Source organism: Convolutriloba macropyga, chromosome 7 (assembly GCF_964194025.1).
Source record: "Convolutriloba macropyga chromosome 7, txConMacr16.3, whole genome shotgun sequence".
Taxonomy (NCBI): Eukaryota; Metazoa; Xenacoelomorpha; order Acoela; family Convolutidae; genus Convolutriloba; species Convolutriloba macropyga.
The window spans coordinates 32,088,368-32,105,265 of NC_134474.1; the positions used below are offsets into that span (position 1 = coordinate 32,088,368).

Genomic DNA, 16,898 nt, shown 5'->3' on the forward strand with positions numbered 1-16,898 from the left:
CTAGTGAAAGTCGCATGTCCAGTTGATTTTATTCCATTGATTTTATTTCCGTTTATCGTTTTCCATTAACTTGTCCCATTTCCAGTTGTTCAGTGGACGCTTCGATACTAAGTGTAGTAAAAGGAAGTGTGTAGTTTACGTGTACTTTACAAAACTAATGGTTATAAGGGAATTTAGCGAGGAATAGGCTTTGTTTACGTTTTGGTGTAAACAAATCGAATCATATTTACATGGGAAACTGACCAACACACATGATTCAGTCAAACCTTTAACTACATCGTGTGCTAATTGTTCGTTGCGTGGAAAAATATAAAATGAGTCCAATCTTCATGGCAGTTAGAAATTGTGAAATAGATTTTTTATAGGAGATAGCAGTTCGAGAAATCATAAAGTATTATCATCGCCAGTTAAGATACTCAAATATCTCTCCCAACAGATTATTGCCGATGTGTTCCTCCTCCATGCATGTGTAAGCGACCTCCAATTGGACTGTTCGGAAGAATGCAACATGAGTTTGAGGTTAGTACCAGATGTGAGAGCTAATTCCCTGAGTTGTTTTCTTTTAATTAAGATAGCGGCTATTATTGGGGACCCCGTGGTTTTTTTTACAATTCAAAGAATTTGAATTGTATTGGGGCGCTGTCTTTTTTACGATTCGAAGAGGAGTATTGGAGAAGTCCTTTTTTTTAATCAATTTTATTGCAGTGATTTTTGAAGCGGGAAATGAAACGCGTGAAAAAGTTTGGAGTGATTTTGGTGGTGAACAAAAGTGAAGAGCAGAGCGAAAAGAGAGCGAAAAATTGATGTGTAAAAAAATTTTCTCGGAGCGAGCGAGTTTTTTTGTTCACGTGCGGCTTTTAAAAGCAGTTTTTGGCAACTTTTGATAGTTGAGAGGTTTGATTATGATACTTTATTAGTTTTAGGCTTGTTCTGGTAGGAATTGAAGGTTTCAAGTAGTAAATTTGAGTTAAATGCTAATTTGGAGATTTTTGGTCAGTTTTGCTGATTTTTAGACGAAATTTAAAGATTTTTTGCCTGTTTTTTTGTTTTAATGCTTTAAATGGGACTTTGATGGAAACTTGTTACCTAAGAAATTTTCAGATACCAATTGACTAAAGTTTTTTTTTGGTAAAATTCATTTTTTTCTTAAGAAAATTGACAGAAAAATTGATAAATTTTAAAACCATTTTTCTTATTTTTTTGACGTTCCTTTTTTTATTCTCAGACAAGTTTCTTAGCCCATTATGACTTTCTCATTGTTTTGTGAGCTTTTCATTGCTCTAATTGCAAAGGAACTTTATTCGGTTTTATGTTTTCTTGTACTTTAAAAAAGAACTCAAGTTAAGAAAACTTAAGTTTTTATAGTTTTTCTTGTTCAATTTGTTTTTGAATGCCGTTTCTTTTCTTCCTTAATTTTTTATGGCATTTGTGGAGGTTAAGTGTTCACAAAAATTGTTCAGTTGTTTAGTCATAAGGATGGGCAATTTTCTCCTTCGAGTCCTTTCCGAAAATCTTCCGGCTATGTTTTTTTTAAGATTTGGACACACATTTTCAAGATTTTTGAAGTCAAATTAGAGTAGTGATTTTGGTCACGCCAAAACAGGAAGTGGAGCGAAAAAACGAGTGGTTTTGCGGCGTGAAATTTTTCCGCTCTAAATTTAAAGTGGAATGCAAAAACGGTGTTTGAACAAAAATTCGCTTTCTCGCTAGTGGTTTTTGTTCACATGCGGCAATTTCACTTTGATTTTTACAATTTTTTTGGTTTTTTGGATCGGGTTTTTTTTAAATAGTTTTCCCAATCCATTCATAGTTCGTTCTTGGTCTAGTTTTCTGTTCAGTCAATGAAAAAATTTTTGAATTGTACGTCAGGACTTGTCCTGCTATGTTTTTTTTAATTCGTCGTCTCCATCGACGATTCTTACAACCTGACTTCTTGGAATTGACCTTTTCACTGATTTCTATTGCTTTGCAGTTAAAATTTGTGTGCGTGACGTCATTTCTGCTTTTAGGCCAATTGCGTGACTTACCTCACTCAAAAAAATGACTTCTGAACTCACTTATGGAACTTTTGGCATTTATTGCTTCTGGCATTTATTGCTACTGGCATTTATTGAGAACCGCGAAGCAGTTCAAGGTATTATGCCAGAAATTCGAAGTGACCTCTGCAGAGTCACGTAATTATTCTTAAAACACGAAACGCGCAAGTTTGAAATTGATGAAAGTTAACGGAAGTCAACTTCTGGGTAAGTAGGAACTTCTAGCATTTTAACTTCTGGCGCTGCAGAATATCGGCATTTAGAAAAGATAATAAGATATTAATAAATATTAATAAATATTAATTGTTCATACGAAAGTTGATGCAATTATTGCACACGTGCTGGTCTTTTTTATGCAAATTTTCCAGTTGACCGTTTTTTTTACTTTTCCGATAAACTTTTCGCCCTTGATTTTTTTGCTTGATCTAAATACCTCTCTTTGAGAAGTCTCAGCAGCTGAGCTCGAATAGTGGCAGTTCACTACTAAAATTCAAACGAAAAGTGCGCCGAAATAAATATATTTTTTCCACTTTATATTTTGGTGTTATTTTGGTATATAAAATTCTCTATTGACGTCATTTTAGGCCGCCGTAGTGTAATTAGGTCGTCTTCACCCAACTGCTATAAATTCGAGCTCCCACCAGTCATTTCAGAGCAATTCTTCCAGTTATGGTTTTTACTGATCAACTTTTTTTTTCAAATACACCGAAAGGGCAATAGTGACTATCTATCGAACGTTTTCAGGTCTATTTGTAAAGATAAGATTAATACAATCTCTAATGGATTTGGCTTTTTGTAGGTGTCAATCTAGAACAAGCCAGAACTAAATGAGCAATATTTCTGAGAAGCGAAAACCGTTGATTTCATTTTTGACTTGTGGAAAATAATCCCAAAGTCGTGTTGTGTGTCTAATGGACTCAAATAGTTTTTTCAGATGAGTCTGAATTTTTTTCGTTTGTTCTGGATCAGTGCTTTACTCTTCGAAGAGGAGTATTGTAGAAGCGACATTATTATTCATTTTTCTGTCGTGTGAATTTGAAGCACTTTTTAAGGCAGCTTAAGCAGTTTTTTCTATCGCATTCATTGGCGATTACATAGAAACTTATTGCATAAAAATTTAAAATACGTTTCCTTCAGTTTTGATTTTATGAAACAGTATTTTTGTTGGGGAATTTGCCAAAAATGCAAATTTTTGTTTTCTGTCAGTAGATCTTTGAATTCATCTTCAATTTTGGATAAGTGTTTAAGCCTAATGTGTCTCTCATGTAACTTTATGGCCACTTTTGTGATCTACAATTGATCAGTGAGGCGTTCTCGTTTCATTTTTCTCTTGTATTATTTGACGAAACAAATGAAATATCACTTTTTTTGTGATGGAGATAATTTTTGAGTCACAATTTTCCAAAAATTGACTCTAAATTGTTTTCTTACACGTTTTTTGAGTAGTTCTGAAGTAGTAGTTTTTGAAAGTCAATTTTTTGGAGGAGAGGACTTTTCAAGTAGTTTACGGTAATCTTGCGGCCTAATTTTATATAATCAAGAACAATTTTTCCCAAAAATTTATGATCAATTTAACAATGTCTACTTGCAGTTATCAGTTGAACTTTACCGTGACCAAGCTTGTAGTAACTTTAATAGAACGAAAATTAAAATGGTTGATTTTCTGTCTCTCTGCAGTAATTTCAGTCCATTTTTTGTTGCATTAATCATATTAATTAAATCGTGGCTCTGTCTTTGAGCTAATTCTGCAACACTTAGATTTGGAGCTCTCCACTTTTGTAAATTTTGTTCTTTTTTCAATGTTGGCGATTGATGTAAAAATTTTTAGCAATGGGTTAATTACAACATTTTTTCCAATTTTCTCAAAAGCCTGACTTAGAAAGATGTCTTTACTATTATACATCTCCTAAACTGAACTATGTCATTTAATAAGAAACAAAAAAATAATGAAACCAACCCACAACCTAAACCAAATAGTTTCACGGATATCTCAGAACGGTACAAGGATTATTCAAGGACTAAAAGTAGCGTTAGACTGTACTCTGCACACCCAATTTGGATGCACTCCGGTTTGCGCATTATGCAACACTCTTTGATTTCAAACAAGGATATACAAAATTTCCTGTATTCATACAAGGTTAAATTTGATTTGTATGATTTCTTAGTAGTCATACAAAATCACGCAAACAAAATATACAAAATGGAATGCAGCGTAAAAGCAAATATTGAGTTGCAGGAGCAGCAATTTTTTCCATGATTAAATTTGGCGAAGGTAAGAGAGAAAAAAAAATCAGAATTTTGTTGTATTTATACTGGGTTATACATTTAATTCGTATTGTTTATTATTGAATCATGCAAAAAACAATCAAATTTCCGCGCATTGGAAAAAACAAATAATGGGTTTGAGGAGCAGCAATCAATTTTGTTTCGCTATTATGAGTGGTCAATTGTACATTGAATACTTGATTGAGTACTTGATTTCTCATTAGGTTCAGATAGAATCTCTTCGATTTCAAGACAGCATCATATATGATTTCCTGTGTTCCTTTCAAGAGTCATATAAGATTTCTTGGGCTTTGTACGAAAATCACACATGATTTCCTGGGTCTCGTATTTCTACATAAACTGTTTTTGCTTGGGTTTCTAAAGTTTTAAGAGATGCGAATTGTGAATTAAATCCTAATTTTCCTGCTAAGATTCTAAATAATTTTCTGAGTTCCTTTCAAGAATTATATTTGATTTCCTATGTTTCATGCAAGAATAATATATGATTTCCTAGTTACCATGAAAGAATCTTATATGATTTCCTATATTTCATGCAAGAATCATATATGATTTCCTTGTTTCGTATCATGAAATACGTTATGAATTGTGTTACGTAATATTTGATCCTTGCATGAAACCCAGTAAGTGGTAATCCGGGTCTCATTGCACTCCTAATAGCGTTAATTTGAGTTAAACGGGCAATAATATCGATCAAATCTATGTCATACTATTAGATCGCAAATTTTAGGTGTTCCGGCCATCAATTGGTGAACAAAGTGAACCCTCCAAAAGTTGGTCCAACTCCCACAACCCCTCATCGCAGAGTGAAGCAGAGTTCAATACAGCTCAATCCGGAAACTCGTTCTCATTCCTTGCCAGTGACCACTATGCCATACTTTTCCTAATTTTAATCATTATCGGCTCTTTTTTATTATGTTTGGGAGTCACAATGATAATTTGCCTGATCAAATCTCGGTCCAACTCAGGTAGGAAATTTATAACCAGGGGAGGAGTCAACAATGGATCGGCAACTTATCATCAGAATCCGAACTTGATTGTGGACGTTGGCTCAAACAAAGATGCAAGCCCTTGTTCAATTCATCTACCAAGCGCAGTAAGAAGCACCGATTCATCCACTTTCACCAGACTTTGTGCGTTCGAAATTGTACTGAACCCTGGGTCGAGGTTTGGCGGTGCTTTTTCGTCAGAAATGCTGTGAAATGCGGTGAAACAAATTCTCATCACGTATTTCTTACATATTGTTGCGGTGAATCGCGTTGAATTATTCATTTTCACCGCGTTCTCGGCATTCTAACAAAAAAGACACGTCATTCTCAGGGGTCGAACCTCTTATCTCCAACATGTCTTCATTTTCTTATTTCTCTGCATCAACTGTCACTTACTTCTTTGATATTTCTTGTGAATTCAAATAAACGTTAGAAAACAAATGCGGTGATTTTTTGTAAGAAATACGTTGAATTTCGCGGTGAACGTTTGTAAGAAATGTGATGAAACGCTGTGATTTTTCTTTTCACCGCTTTCACTGCAATCACCGCATTTCATACCCAAATTCACCGGATCCACCGCATTTCATACAAAAATTCACCCAAAAACCTCGACCCGGGTCATACCATTCCGAGAGCACACCTGACCGTTTCGCGCTCAAGTTTACAGAAAAAATTTTAGCGCAGGAGCGGATTTGAGCGCAATTGAGCCTGATCATAACCGATTTCGAGCGCACTTGATTCTTGTCATAACAGGCTTCGAGCGCAGTTGAGTCTGACCATAAACGGTTCGAGCGTAACCGGGTATAATCAGAAACTTTTTTGGAACGCAAGTGGGTCTGATCAGAGACCTTTTCGAGTGCATTAATTTTTTCTATTTTTTACCAAGAGATGTTGGAGCTGCCAAGAGGCAACAATAAAGCAGAGTTCTGATCAGAGACTCATCTTAGCTCTGATCAGAACCAAGGGGTCCAGATGAGTTCCCCTTTAGAGAATTTTAATTGACTGTAGATCAAGAGATTTTTTTGAAAGCTATATAATTTCATTTATCTAGTGAGTCAGAATTATGCACTAACGGTATTCAAAACAAATTATTTTTGCAACAGCTGGGTTTTAATTTCCGTAGCAAAACTGTAAAAATTGGTACTTCCATAGTTGAGTATAATACTGCAATCATCAATTTTTATGAAATGAATATTTTATAGCAAAATTAAGAGATTTCTTCTTAATCTAAATCATTCTCTGATCAGAATAGTTCGAACGCGCCTGAGTCGGATCAGAACCGGTTTCAAGCGGGCTTTAATTTGATCATTATTGAAATCAAGCGCAACTGGGTCTGCCATAAACGGCTCGAGCGCGGCTGGGTCTGATCATAAAAGGTTTGAGAGCAACTGCATCTGATCAGAAACGGTTCGATCGCAAGTTAGTCAATAACTCTGCGCTCTGAAGCCATTTCGAGAACATTTCAGAGAACATTAGATCAGACAATGTTTCGAGCGCAACTGACTGATCAGAACCAACTTCGAACGTGAAAGGGTCTGATCAGAAGTATATTCGAGCGCACGTGGGTCTGATCAGGAACGCAAGTCCTTTTGAACACACAGAAACGTGCTTGAGTCCGAGTCTGATCAGAGAGAAATTCGAACGCACTTTGTGCTCACAGAAAATGTTGAGCGCGCTTGAATCTGATCAGAGACGGATTCGTTTTTCGAGCGCACAGAAACTGTCGAGTGCAGTTGAGTCTGATCAGAGACACTTTCGGCATGGAACGGTCCGATCAGAGGCAATTTCGGTCTGGCATAGTCTGATCAGGTCTAATTCACAAAAGTCAGGCCCAGTTGGAACGAAACGCAAATTAAAACGTAATGAGGTATCAAAAGAACCAGATTAAACAGGAGATGGCTATCCTGTAATATCTTACAAAATTTTAGCAGAATCTCCAAAGAGGATGCTTCGTCTTGAGAAAATTTTCTGAAGGAATTACACAATGTGAACACTTGTCTCACAAGATCCTTACCGGATTATCTTTCGTCCTACAAGTTCTTTGCAACGTAATTGATCACCTTGAAAAAAATGCAATCTGCATGAACAAAATTAGAATAGAATCACCGTCATATCACAAAAACAATGTGAAATTATTTTCCAATAGTGCAAAAAATGAAGGCCACTTGTTGTACAAATTGTTTGTGGCAAACAAATTAATATCAAAAAATAATCAAATACTTGCAATATAAGTATTTCATTGTGTTTCTCCGTACTGAGTGCTTTAACAATACATCCAAATTAGAGATAATTCATTCAGTAATTTGTTGTTGAGAATAGCATAACTAAAAAATAACGAAAAACCAACCAACGGATCCTGTATATTTTAAAGGGTAACTGCCTTTTGTTAGACAATTGTGAGATTAATAATTGTCATTTAACAGAGTCTCGCAGAATCATACACGATATCGGTTCTTTCGCGCCCCCGATAGTACTCTTTGTATTGAACCAGATTTTGAAAACGTTGAGTAACATTTTTTTGATTTAAAACTTAAAGATTTCGCGGCAAACTAACAGGCAACTGTTTTTTTTTATAATCAATGAAGCAATGACTTTTACAATAAATTTTCAGTCACAATAAATCCTTGGAAAAATTTTTTGCTGATATTTTTAGTTAGTATTGCAATTCATAGTCAATTTCGTCAGGCTACAAAAGCCTTAACAAAAACTCCACGCAGTTGCAAAATAGTTAAACTTGTAGAATAGGACACATAATATTATAGTAGAGAAGACATTCGTTTAATCGATGTTAGAAACATTGCAGCTGGATTTTAGGAGTATCAGAGCTCATATAAACTGGTGATCGTTTCCTTAAGTTTCCTTATAAAACCTTAATCAACCTCTTTGGTGCAAGGATTAGGTTTTAATTCGCTGCATTGTCTATATCGTGAGATGTTTAAATACTTTAGAAGACTGAGAAAAAAACATTTCAAAGACCCGAGGACCTCAAACAAATGTAAAAAATTCAGAGCAAACGAAGAACTTTTTAAAGCATGGGCGCTAATGTGATTTTGTTTGCAGTCCTCTCTCTCTCTCAATCTCTCTTTCTCTCTCTCTCTCACTCTCTCTTTCTCTCTCTCTCTCTCTCTCTGTGTGTGTGTGTGTGTGTGTGTGTGTGTGTGTGTGTGTGTGTGTGTGTGTGTGTGTGTTTCAAAATAATTACAAATTTCTGCCAGTAAGCCATTGGACACTTTTCAAACTATCGGATGGTAGTTTAGAACTATAGTTCTATCTGTTTTATTTCTTCTTGGTTCTGTATTTTAAAAATTATTATTAGTTCTGTATTCTTTTCATATTGCACAATTTTGCCTCAATTGATCCAAGTTTTGTAGAATTCACAAGACGCTGTTCTGAAATAATATCCTAATCTCTTTTTCAATGTATGCGTCTGCAATCTTTCTCAACTTTTGATTCTCGGTTAACAAGTTTGAGAAACCCTAATTAAATTATGTAATATGCATTGCTACTGTAAAAAAATTCTATCAATTCTCGTTGTAGTAGAAACAGTAGCATAACTCACAGATGAACTCACCTGGCAATCTTTTGGCACACTCAATCTACTTCCCACTCTATTGTTGGTATATCCAAGTCTCATCAGCTGCAGTCTGGCATAAGTTAAGTGCAATGATAATTTGCACACGGTTGTTATCCCAACCCGAATTTATTCAACAAATCTACTCTGCCTTGGAGTTTGATAGCTACTCAGTGACCTTAACAACCAGCAATAAAAATTAATTAGAGCTATGCATTAACAAAAATGATTCATTTTGTGGATAAGTGACTCTTCTTGAATCAAAAAACTAAAAACAATCCTACAAAACTGCCTTCTCGAAAATAAAATGCCAAATTTGGAGAACAAAAGTATCTCCTAGATGATGGAATAAGAACCAATTTCGAGTAAAAAAGAGCTCAAATAAGGCCCCAAGTTTACTATAAAATCAAAACAATGGCAACATTTTGCTTTGAAAATCAATTATCCTTTTGCTACACTTTTCTCACTACTGTACTGATATTCTGCTGATGCTCTTAAATATGTTAAACATTTGTTTTGTGACTGGGGTTCGAAACACGGGAGACAACAACCTTGTTAACTGGAATATTGATAATCAAAGTTAACAGCAGTTGAAAATTATTGATAAAAAAGCTAGATCTTAAATATCACTTCGATGATCCTGATCAATGGAAGCAGCTCCTCTGAGATCATAGTAACTTTAACGCTGCTTTTCTTCTCGCAATTTTTGCTCTTCGAAATATGGCAAAATGGGGGAAAAGTAGACTGATTAGCAACGTTTTGACTCAAGTTATGAATGGAACCTTTAAAAACTGTAGGAAATGTGAAGAAAATCTCTCGGCATAAAATTGAATTCTACAGTGTCAGTAATTACACTCTTAACTGAATTGACAAAATTTGATGAAACAATGTTTTATCTGCTCTACTCGTTTCAGAGGCCTTTTTGAGAACGCAATTGTCCTGAGAGTCCCAAGAGAGCTATCTCCCTAACACGGTTTTTGCGCCAGAGTTTTGAGTACAATTTCAGAGCAGAACTAGGACTGTTTTAAGTTAAATGGAACACCAAAGGGTAGAAATTCATATTTTCTACCAGTGTTTATAGTTTTTATGAAATTTTCATACTCTTTGTTATACACGTAAAGTCTATACAATTAATACTGCAGTCTCAAACTTAATGAGGGTGTATTGCTAATCTATGTCAAACTTGCAAAAGAGATAGGAATCCATTGAATAACTTTTTTTATTTCAAAAAACAATTATGACCGCTAAGCTAGCTAAGGTATCTTCACTAAGATAGTGCTGTTTATTTAGTAAAAAGTTTGATGCCTGCAAAATTTTATTCAGCACGCTCTAATTTAGATAATATTTTAATTTATATCTTAAGAATACCTTGTAGCTGGATTATGGAAGATTAAATTTTTGTTTCCTAGCCCTGAGTTTTTTAATTGCTCTCAAACGAAGTTGGTAGCAATTATATTGGTCTTTTTTATGCGATTTTTCGCTTGACCGATTTTTCGTCTGACTCTTTTGACTTTTCGTCCTCAAAAACGGGATAAACAGGTAGCGCCTAGTGGGCATTAACTGCTCTTAGAGCCTTTCAGCTAGGTAACAGCTCAAACTGTTTTGGGGACTTATACTTAGTGTGTGAAGGGAGCTTCTTAGAGTTTGAAGAGCCCTCGACTGTTAAAACCCCCCAATATTGCCCCAACCACCCCCCCGCGCTATTACCCCGCCCCGCCACCCCACTGTTGTCCTCAACCCCCCTACCCCCTCATAAGCCCTTGGTGCACCCCCCTCGTTTTTAGCTACTGACGAAAGAACGCTCTCTAAAAACGCAAATTTAATTTTTTGCAAAAATTTTTAGCTTTTTTTCAAAAAATTTTTGACAATTTAATATTGTTATTAGCCCTAGGTGTCAAGGAATTTCCTATATGTTTCAATAATAGGTTACTGCATAGTTTCTAGTAGTAATGGAAGGGTAATGGAATAGTTTTTTCAACATTATAATTTCATAAAATTTAGCAATTTTTTGATAGAACTTGCTTTTTTTTCAATTTTTTTGCTTATTTTTGTCGTTTTTTAGGTTTCATCAGCCTCAAGAGCCATGGAACCTCCTCTAATATGTGAAAATTTAGATGTAATGAAATGTCTTGCAAGAATTTAACTTCAAGAATATTTTTGACAAATTTTGACATTTTGTTTTCAATTTTTTGACATTTAGTCATTATTCACTTTTTTGAGCCTCAAGGGTCAGATCACCTACTTTAGGATTCGAAAATAGTTTACTGGAATTTTTTTGTTGGTCATCGATTACTTTTCAACTTTTTATTATCACAAGTTCTAGCAATTTTTTTTTATAAAACGTGCTTTTTTTAAATATTTTTAAAAAAATTTTTTGTCATTTTTTAGGGTTCACTAGCATCAAGAGCCAAGGCAATTTCTCTAGGGTTTGATAATATGTTAGTGCTTGGTTTGTAGTTGTAATGGAAAGTTTTTCACCCACGAATGTAAAAGATATTAGTAAAGTCTTTGCAAAATTTTCCTTATTTTGAATTTTTTTCCGGCGCCAGGGTCTCCTCAGATGTTTGATAATAAGCTGTTGCATGGCTTCTGGAGTCAATGGAATGGTCATCAAAATTTTTAATGATTCCAGTTTATTAATTCTTGGATAAAATTTAGGTTTTTTTTCATATTTTTGGAAAATTTTTGAGCTGTCTGATTATGGATCTTTATGAGCCAGTGAAAGCATTCCAGGTCATACCGAGATCTTTAATTTTGGCAAGAGTTTGTTTGAATTTGTTTTTTTTTTTGAATTAGCAAATGTTTACAAAAATTTTTTATATTTTTGTCCTTTTCTGAGTTTAACGACCATTACTCTCGAAAGGAAGTTTTTAACTCTTGGAGATGGGTTACATAACAGATATTTTGAGACAAATAATGGCATTTTTTACTGCGAGCTTGACATCTTGTGTTTTTTTTGCCTTTCTCATTTTTTTATATGATTCATTTACTAAGAAGGCTAGAAAACTATAAGTTGCATCGAAGTTGAAACTAGAGTCGAATCCAATCTTGGAAAATATTTGTATCTCTCTTTCTTTGTCTCTCTGTCGGTTAGGATTTCTTTCCCTCTCTCTCTCTCTCTCTCTCTTTGTTGATGCCGCACTTCAGCTGCTGTTATGTGGCGTAATGTCATTATCTTTGTTTCTTATTATCAATGAGGTATAGTATAATTTTTTTTATCATAAAATTTTACCCTTTTTTACGAACTGATTTTTAATTGCTCTCAAAAGCATTTTGCAGCAAATATATTATACCTGTTCGTCTCTTTTATGCAATTTTTTGTTCGGCCAATTTTTCGTCTGACTCATTTGACTTTCGTCTTCAGAAACGGGATGAAGAGGTAGTGCCCAGTTTGCATAAAGTTCTTTTTAGAACCGGTCAGACCACTAGTCTTCATGTATGCGATTAACAGAAACTGTTTATGAGACTTACACTTATGGTGTGAAGGGCGGTTCTTCGAAATTGATCCCACACCCCGACTCACCCACCACCCCCAAATCAGTCCACTCAATCCACTTTTTTAACCCCGCTGCGGTGCACCCCCGATGTGCTCACTTACGCCCCTCCAATTAAACTAAAGCTAGTCTAACTAAACCGTGCCTAGCTACTGACGAAGCCAACCGCTCGCCGGTCGTTTGGGGGCGATTCGTCCGAAGTTATTCGGTAATGTTTTAATGCTCTGACTCAGAATTTCGGGCGATATGTTTTCGTCCCTCCTGCTATATGGGAAGTTGCGAAAAAATGGGAGGAGCTTTGTGTAGTCTAATAACAGAGCGGCAGTGAATTATATACCACTGTTACAACCGCTGGTAGAGTTGGAAAAAAATTGCCAAACGTCTACTGTTACCCTCAGGATACTACTTAACATGTCAGTTTAGACTCGCAGTTTCAAAGCTTGTTCATGAAGAAAACAACAGTTTATTAAAGTTCCCCTGTTTGAAGTTCTTTGATTTCATACAAGGATCACATAAGATTTCACACTGTCCGTACTTGATTTCTTAGTACGATCCTAGGATGAAACCAATAAAATCAATTATGATCCTTGTACGATCACCATTAGGATCTTAGTGTGATTAACAGGAATCAAACATCTTTTCGCCTCAAATTGCGTTTTTTCATCGTTGAGGTATCACTCTGTTGTTACCCGGCATCACGTTGTGATCCGCCAAAAGACCCTGTAATGCAACACCTATTGCATAGTTGTTTGGTTCAATATGTCTGAAATTTTTATGCTTTCTGAAGCGTGTTTATACCTTTAAGTGCCCAGTTATTAGAAACCTACAAAAAAGTCATACTTGAATTTCAATCTTTTTTTAGTTACGTATGAAATCAAAATTTTTTACTGCATCCAAATAGGTAAATGCGCACAATATATTAATTGCTCTCCGACTACATTTTGCGAGATTTTTGGCATCAGTCAAAGCTTCATGCACCATATATGATCTTGTACGACTTCCAAGTCCGTTTTTCGAAATTTACCGATTATCACACTTATACTGTTGTCCGGTTCTTAATATTTTAATGATTCCTGTATGATTTCCGAGAATTTATATATGTTTTTTGTTTGAATACTAAGAAATCATAAAAACCATATATGACCTATCATGATTACTTAGAATCATATGTGACTTAGTATGAAATCAAAGAAAGATAATGATTGGTGACCCGGGTCATGTTGTTTCTAACCAGTTTTAAACTTTTATCTCGTTTTTGTTTGAAGACATATTCTGCGTCTCTGTTGATTTCTCGGAAAATTATCCTAACCACACATTTTTCCTGATAAGCCGGCAGAAAGCGTATTCTTCAACTAAAACCTGTCTTTTTAATGAAAAGTAATCTTACAAGATCTTCTGAGATAAAATTCATCATAAAAGAGCTTCTGATCAACAAACCAATCTTGCAATGACTTGACTCACATATTTCATATCTTGCAATATTGTCTCACCCAATGAGCGGGGAGAACATAAATAATTTTCAAGAGTTCATAGAAGATTGAAACGAGAAGAGTTCTGAAACTTAAGGAGAACAGGACTGATGTTATAGAGTGCGATTGAGAAGAGTGAAGAATTCTTCAACAAAAAACACACTTATTTGAAACTTTAATGAGCAAAAACTTTTAATTCCGAATCAAAGTTTGATAACAAAGATTTGTATTAATTCATTAATTGACACCTTTCAAGAGGAAATTTAATTTTGTCGGATTCAGTAAGAATCCTGTCAGAATTAACATGATCCCCTACTGATACTGCTCGATCCTCGCAAGATCTTAATGACCAATTTTTGTTTTAGACCGCATACTTATTGTAACATGAATTAATCAATTTTTTCAGGAGATGTCCCGACATTCAATCGGAAGTCAATACACGACTGACAAAGCGAGTAGTGTCCGAAGTGGACGAAGCACGAGAAACAGCAACCCCACTATCGTCTCCACACCCTCAACTCGTGTCCAATCAAAAGCCACCAACAGCCGATTAGGTGCAGCAGCTAGTAGTACTGTTGGAGGTGGATTGCTAGAGAATGCAATTGTGCCCTATGATCAAGCATTTTCGAGCCCCATCGACGATGATAACGACAGTTTTGAAGACACTAGATTGTAATAATTTTACAGACTTAGTAACTGTTTCCTAATTTACATGTGATTTTATAGTCATCGATGTCAGTCCTGCCAGTGTTGTCGAGTGTTAGAATATAATTTTGAAATAGTAAGCTTATTTTTCTTCAAGCAGTCAATTGAGACAAAATTCCCCTAAGGCAAAGCTTTCCCCGCAACAGTCCGTGCAAAAATCATGTAAGAAGGACTGATAATGTAATATTGAACGATGAATGCAGCAAACTGTTCAAAAAAGATCGCTGCATTCTAGCAGTTATATAGCAGAAAAAATCAACAGTCATTGCAAAATTAAATAAATAGCAAAATTAAATAAAATTTTTGCGGTGAAAAAATTTTGATGCTTAGCTTACATATTTGAACAGTTATGTCTCTTCCCCAGTTCAAATTGCATCCCGGAGTTAACCAATTGTCCAATTCAGTTCTGTTTCTTTATATTTTCATAATGTTTTTTAAGCTTCCAATTGTTCTGTTCATGGCATTATATAGACTGTTCATCATGGCAATTAGATTATTATTCTGTCTAATTTCTGCATATGATGCATTTGTAGGCATGAACTTAATCTGTCTAGCATGAAAAAGAGAAAGTTTATATACTGTGCATCATGTGTAGCGAAAGTTCATATACTGTGCATCCTGTCTAGCGCTCCACTACTCTGCAGCATGACTCACACACAATACGAGCGCTGCGTAGCTTATATGCACATTTGTTTATACAATTACCCGCCAAATCTACGCTTGCTCAACTCAAGTGGCTTTGTTCTTGCGATAGAAAGCAATAGCGGAAAGAATAAATTATCAAAATCATGCTAAATGCATCTCAAACGAAACAAAAATAAAGCAACAGTCTATAAACAGCCGAATTCATTCAAGTTCAGGAGATATTTTCCCCATTTTCCCTTTCATGTATTCCTTTCAGTCTATTTCTCGCATTGTCATTTTCAGTACATACGCACTGTCATTTTCACTTTGAAGCTAGTGTAGTCAGCAGTAGTGGGTGTTATTAGATCGCATGGAACGGGGGGTATTCGTTGTTGGGGATGATTGCATTGCAGAGGACCGTTGCAGCCGGGTTACCTGCAGCCATATGAATACAGTTGACTTCACTGAGCGTTATAATTGGTCGATCACCAGGAATTAAACTGTTTGCCAGGAATTGCATCTCATATATCTGAAAAAGTTAGAAACCGGCGAAAAAAAGCTGTGTAAAATAAGAACAATAAAACATTTGATATCAAAGATGAAAGATGAACTTTATTAACCGTGAAGTGCTGGATAATATTATAAAAATCACAACAACACATAAGACACAAATTAAACATAACGAGGTCGCAATGTGTTTAAGATCACCACAATTTAACGAACTCTTCAAAGACCGATAATATCATTGCAGCTAAATGTCTCTCGTCCTGACCTTGAGGATAAAAATGGTAACCTTGTTCATCATCGAAGTCCTCGCGTTTCACAAGTCTGGTGCTCTTAATATTTACACCAAGTTTTTCACTCAAAAAAGTATTATTGTTCGCAACCACTGAAGTGTTCGGCAAATTTTACGTGAGTAGGCCATACAGCTTCCTTAAATCGTAGAAAGTTTTCTAGGATATAGCCTACAGAACGCTCTCTTACGTCGTTATCTCCAACAATAACAAAGACATGACTAAAAGTGTTTGCAAAGTCAACAAGATACTCTAAATCACTGCATCTGCGGCCACCAACTCCGTTGTACTCAGCCCTGTAACGTACTTGTTTTGTTAAATTTTTTTTGAAAAAAAAACACGCTAATGGCCAGTTTAAAAAATTACCCGTAAATTTGCAGAAATTCATCTTGATAGAGATGATTCAGAGATCATCTCAAGTTTGAATCACCTATAACCAGGAACTCCATCTGTAATACAAAAAAAACGCAAAATGATTTTAAAAAAATTTTTTTGACTTTTTTACTATTTTAGTCGCGCTTCAAAATTTTCCAGTTTCACTTGCATCCAACTGTTTTTTTTGAAAAATAGCAAGTGTAATTTGAAAGCCCTTTAGAGCAGGAGTTCATAAAACGAATAATAAATTGTGATCAACACGCCCCCCAACTCAACCACCGGTACTATTAACACTCCAACCACCGCCACCAACATTACAAACAACAACAATGGGGTTGCTCTAACATGCACAGGTGACAACCCACTCAAAACTGTTGGTCCCGGGGCAATTAACCTCTCTGTGACCCCAAATTTATTAAACCCTGCTTCGATTGCAGCCTCACCAGTCCAATAACAAACCCTGCTAGCCCAGCAAACTGCAGATTTATTTCGTGCAGTTGTGCAACTGCAAATAGCACAACTCATAAGCTGTTTGACTTTGCCTCCGCAACCCACCGC

At 35.5% G+C, this 16,898-nt stretch overlaps 1 protein-coding gene across 1 annotated transcript; it reads left to right on the forward strand.

Moving 5' to 3' along the window:
* The first annotated feature begins 106 nt into the window (after positions 1-106).
* LOC142342211 (uncharacterized) lies at positions 107-14,627 on the forward strand. Its single transcript, XM_075393460.1, has 3 exons — positions 107-519; positions 5,050-5,415; positions 14,249-14,627. The coding sequence occupies exons 1-3, from the start codon at positions 466-468 to the stop codon at positions 14,516-14,518; spliced, it is 690 nt and encodes a 229-aa protein (XP_075249575.1). The 5' UTR covers positions 107-465; the 3' UTR covers positions 14,519-14,627.
* The last annotated feature ends 2,271 nt before the right edge of the window (positions 14,628-16,898 follow it).

Coding starts and splice junctions, on each gene's coding strand:
- LOC142342211 (XM_075393460.1), top strand. CDS start 466: ATGTGTAAGCGACCTCCAATTGGACTGTTCGGAAGAATGCAACATGAG. Junction 520..5,049: donor GAATGCAACATGAGTTTGAG/GTTAGTACCAGA, acceptor CGCAAATTTTAG/GTGTTCCGGCCATCAATTGG. Junction 5,416..14,248: donor CAATTCATCTACCAAGCGCA/GTAAGAAGCACC, acceptor CAATTTTTTCAG/GAGATGTCCCGACATTCAAT.